Below are 4,950 nucleotides of genomic sequence, written 5' to 3'. Positions count from 1 at the left end.
ATGCTTGCCACGCTGGCTGCCCTGCTCAGCCTCGGTGAGGTCCCACGTGGAAGGGGGCTGGGGTCCAGGGCGCCTGGCGCGGCACCACGTCTCGCTCATTATTCCTCTCTTCCAGGGCTGAGTCTGAGCCAGAGGATCAGCGCCCAGAAGCGTGAGTCCTCCCTCCAAAGCCCCCTGAGTCCCTCTTCTGGGTTCAGACTGGGCTACTGTCCCCATTCCCAAATGGAGACATCGACCCAAAATGAGTTTCAGGTGGGGCAGACACTTGCCTCCACCCGAGAACAAGTAGGGGAAGCCGGGACCGTGGCTGGCGAGGGGGGCTTGAGGCCATAGGCTGGGTGGAAATGAGGGTGCGGAGGGGCTCCGCCTGGAACCCCAGCCTCCGGTTCCCTTCCAGAGACCCTCTCGAAACCCCTCATCTGGGCCAAGCCTGGCACCATAATTCCAAAAGGAATGGCGGCGATCATCTGGTGCGAGGGGGCTCACATGGCCGTTGAGTACCAACTGCACTTCGGGGGGAGTCTATCCACCTGGGAGAGGCCGAACCCCCCTTGGATGACAAACAAAGTCAAGTTCTCCATCCGGCCCATGACCGCACACACTGCAGGGCAATACAGCTGCTCCTACAGAAAGGGGGAGCTCTGGTCAGAGCCCAGTGACCCTCTGGACCTGGTGGTAACAGGTACCTGTCCCTTCCGCTAGCCTTTCGTCTCCTCCGAACCTCATTCAGGTGCTGTTAGCCTTGGCGGAAGGGGGTGTGGTCACTTCCTACAGGGGTTATCTCTTGAGGGTTCCCTCTATGTCCCAGGACCCGATTGGTCTTAGGTCAGGTTCTTCCCGTAGGAGACTCTGAGGCAGGTGTTTGTGTGCAGGGAGGGATCACTGGGGAGTGTCCTCGAAAGCAGCACCGGTGATGGACGGGAGGCCCAGGCTGGGCGGCCGAGGGTGTACTGCGACACTCAGCCTGAACCCAGCCGGGCAAATGTGACACCAGACCAGGGGCGGCCCGTCACAGTGGTCTCAGAATGCGGCCGCGGGCCCCCCAGCATCAACCCGTGATTGCATGAGACCCATTCCTCAGAAGTTCCAGGCAGAGACCCTCGCTCTTGGAGCCTTCGTAGTCTTTGTTTTTTTTAATCCTCAGCTGAGGATATGTTCATCAATTGGAGAGAGAGAGAGGAAGGAAGGGAGAGAGAGAGAGAAACATGAATGTGAGAGAAAACATCGATCAGTGGTCTCCTCTATGGGCTCTGGACCGGGGATGGAACCCACAGCTTAGGTAGGGGCCCGGACTGAGGATCAAACCCGCAAACTGCTGGTTTTTAGGGTGACGCTCCGACCCGCTGGGCCAGGGCAGCACTTGTGTTCTTGTAGGAGAAGATAGGCTATCGATCAAAGCAAGATACGTAAATCACTTAGGCAGCACCTAAGGAAACAGCGGCACATTAAAAAGACAATGTAGAACAGGGTAACCGTGACTGGGAGGGAGGGTAACCTGGGGGTCCCTTCCCCGAGGCTTGTGTACAAACAGGCGAATGTGGAGTTGCCTGGAGTGCTTGTCAGACACAGCCGGCTCCAGCACACACACATTCGTGGGGGCGCCGCTCACAGTCCTAAAAGGGAGGGACAACCCAAGTGTCTATTTACAAATGAAGGGATCAACAGAACGAGACATATCTGCACAACGAAATATAATTCAGACTTTAAAAGGAAGGAAATTCTGCCCTGGCCAGCGTGGCTAAGTTGGTTGGAGTGTCTTCCAGTAAATCAAAGGTTGTGGGTTCGAGTCCCAGTCGGGGCACATGTCTGGGTTTCTAGTCTCACCCCCAGTCAGAGCACAAATGGAAAGCAACCAATTGATGTTCCTCTCTTGCAGAGATGTTGTGGGTTTTGTCTCCCCCTCACTCTCCAAAATCAATAAATGTATTTTTTAAAAGAAAGGAAATTCTGACACATCCTACCTACCATGTGGGTGAACCTCATGTTGAAATGATCCAGCTGCAAAAGGACAAATACTGTGTGCTGCCACTTACCGGATGTACCTAGAGTCATCAAACTCGTAGGGACAGAGAGCAGAATGGTGTCTGCTGGGGTGGAGGGAGGGAAGAGGAAGTTATGGTTTAACGGGGACAGAGCTTCAGTTCTGCAAGACAAAAACAGTTCTGTGGGTGGGTGGTGCTGATGGTGGCACTTAATACCACTGAGCTGGACACCTAAAAGTGCTTAAGGTGGTACATTTTACACTACCTGTATTTTACAACCATTAAAAAATAATGATGATTTTTTTTACAACATCGGTGGCTGCCCGACCCTTGAGCCTCTGAGGCAGTGGGTTTAGGACAGAGCCTGAGAGTTTTCATTTATTTTTCTTTTTTTATCCTCACCTGAGGATGTGCTTATTGATTTTAGAGAGAAAAGTGGGAGTCAGGGAGGGGAGAGAAAGAGAGAGAGAGAGAGAAACCTCAGTCAGTTGCCTCTTTCAGATACCTGGACTGGGAACCAAATCCACACCCTAGGCATGTGTCCTGACCAGAAATCAAACCTGCAACCTTTCTGTTTATGGGACGACGCTCTAACCAACTGAGCAAACTGGGCAGGGCTGAGGATTTGCACTTCTAACAGGCTTTCCGATGATGCCGATGTTGCTGGTCCCAAGGACAAAACTCTGGGGAACACTGATGTAAAGCAATTCCCAGAGAGAGAGACTCGTCCGCACACCCCCACGAGCTACGCGAGCGTCTCGGTCCCGAGGGCACACCCACGACCGACCGAGACAAATTTAGGACACGGAAGAGACTGAGATTCTGGGGAGTGACTCCCAGTCTTAAAGACAAGGGGGCGGGAGGCATAGCAGGCAGGTAAAATGCCCTTCACCTACAATGACCTTCTCTCACAGGAATGTATGACACACCCATCCTCTCGGTTCTTCCCGGGTCTCGGGTGACCCCAGGAGAGAACGTGACCTTCCATTGCCATCTAGACACTGCAACAAGCACGTTCTTCCTGCTCAAGGAGGGGGCGCCCGGCCCCCCACAGTGCGGATATGGGAAGCTTGAAGCAGCGTTTCCCATGGGGCCTGTGACTGCAGCCCACAGAGGGACGTACAGGTGCTTTGGTTCTTACAACAACCATCTGTGGTCTTTCCCCAGCGAGCCGGTGGTGCTCCTCGTCACAGGTGAGGAAACTCCCCAATTTCCTGCCCCCCGTCTTCTCGGGAACCCCAAGCGATGAGAGACAAGTGGAGCGGTGCAGGCACGGTGCCTGCCACCACGGCCTCTTTCACGGCCAGTTCATTGCGGCCCCGGTGGTTGCACGTGGGGAAGAACACAAGAGGGGCCGGGAGGGGAGGGCACAGAGAGTAGGTGGGGAGACCAGAGGAAACGCAAAACCCTGCCTCTTTTCCTTGTCCCCCTTGTCAGGAGACGGTGGGAACACCAGCCTTGCGCCCACAGGACAGCCCTCTTCCGGTGAGTAAGAGGGAGGGAATCAGAGCCCCCCAACACTGTGACCGGCAGGGGCATCGGTCACCCACGCAGGCGACCTGGGTCTCGGAGCACTCGTATTCCTGCAGGAGAAAACCCACATGAGTCGAAGTCAGGGGACACACCTCAGTCAGACAGCTCGCGAGCAAGACAGTCCTGTGGGGAAACATCAAAACAGAACGCAGGGCCTCGAGGCGAGGGCGAGGGCAGGTAGCGCCATTCTACAGAGAAGGAGGCTCCCGAGCGCCCGCTGTGGCTGCTGGTTCTCTGAAGGTTCTAGAGAGAGGGAATGGCCGGGCCTATGCCCTGCGGCAGGTGGATGGCTGATGCGGGGAGGCCCAGGGCACAGGACATCATGCCAGATGGGGACGAGGTGGAGCCCGGAAAGCTCGTTCAGGTCCTTGAAAAAATGGCAAGACTGAATTCTACTGTGTGTGAGGAAGAACTAAGTGCCTTGGTGAGGAAACTGAGGCTCGGAGAGAACATAGGCCTGGCCTGAAGACCCACACGTATTAATCCCAGAGCGGATTCTTGCTCGCAGTCATCTGCCTTTTGACTCTTCCACTCGGCGGGCCCAACCAAGCCCCTGGGCCCCGGAGGGTGGTGGGGGGACCTTGGAAAGCAACATAGAGTGTTGTGGGGCTGTGTCCAAGGGATGGAGAGGCTGGAGAGCAAGAGGCCAACACCACCTCTTTCCCTCACCCGCTTTCCTTACCACCTGCAGATACGTGGGCACCCCCCTTGTTAACCACAAAGACCGGACACCAGAAAGGTAAGCAGGCAGCCAGGAGCGTGGCCGGGACAAGGGATGGGATGAGGCCCCCGTAGGCTCCTGCCCATGATCCCCGTTCTTCTGGCCCCAGGAGCGCCCGCAGACACTCTCCTGCGGGTGGGTCTCGCCCTCCTGGCCCTGGTGGCCCTTGTGTGTCTCCTGGCTGAAGACTGGCTCCGCGGGGAGAAGACGGAGAGGGAGCCAGGGATGCGGGGCAAGGCTCCGGACACAGAGAGCCCTGGACAAATGACCGAGGATGCCCTGGCCATCGGTAAAGCTGACCTCTGACCTTGACCTTGGGCCGCGTCATCCGTGGGTTTGAGGGAAGCTGAGGGACTCCTGCATGGAGCTCGATGCACCGTCCTGCGGGGGGCAGGAGGGAGGAGGAAGATGCTCAAATTCTTCAGCGGGCAGATCCCACTGTCTCCCGAGGTTCTAAGTATTTTTTGTTGTTGTTGTTGTTGAATTTATTGGGGCAACGTTGATTACTACAATTACATAGGTTTCGGTTGTACAATTCTCTAATACATCACTTGTGTATTGTATTGTGTGTCCACCGCCTCAAGCCAAGTCTCCTTCCTTCACCGTTTAGCCCCCCTTTACCCTCTTGGACCTCCCCCCACCCCTTTCCCCCTGGGAATCGCCCTACTTTGGTCTGTGTTTAATCCCTTCACCTGTTTGGCTTAATCCCTTCCC

At 55.8% G+C, this 4,950-nt stretch overlaps 1 protein-coding gene across 1 annotated transcript; it reads left to right on the top strand.

Moving 5' to 3' along the window:
* On the top strand, positions 1 to 4,542 carry LOC129082613 (natural cytotoxicity triggering receptor 1-like). The gene is given in 8 exon segments (XM_054588343.1): positions 1 to 34; positions 116 to 151; positions 2,897 to 3,175; positions 3,420 to 3,455; positions 4,192 to 4,272; positions 4,349 to 4,448; positions 4,450 to 4,499; positions 4,502 to 4,542. Coding segments are annotated over 8 exon segments (657 nt in total).
* Positions 4,543 to 4,950: the final 408 nt, after the last annotated feature.

The sequence above is a fragment of the Pteronotus mesoamericanus genome, unplaced genomic scaffold (assembly GCF_021234165.1).
Source record: "Pteronotus mesoamericanus isolate MK-2021 breed Mesoamerican mustached bat unplaced genomic scaffold, CSHL_Meso_final scaffold_128, whole genome shotgun sequence".
Classification (NCBI taxonomy): domain Eukaryota; kingdom Metazoa; phylum Chordata; class Mammalia; order Chiroptera; family Mormoopidae; genus Pteronotus; species Pteronotus mesoamericanus.
The sequence above is the reverse complement of the archived record's forward strand: the minus strand, read 5'-3'. Positions and strand labels throughout refer to the sequence as shown.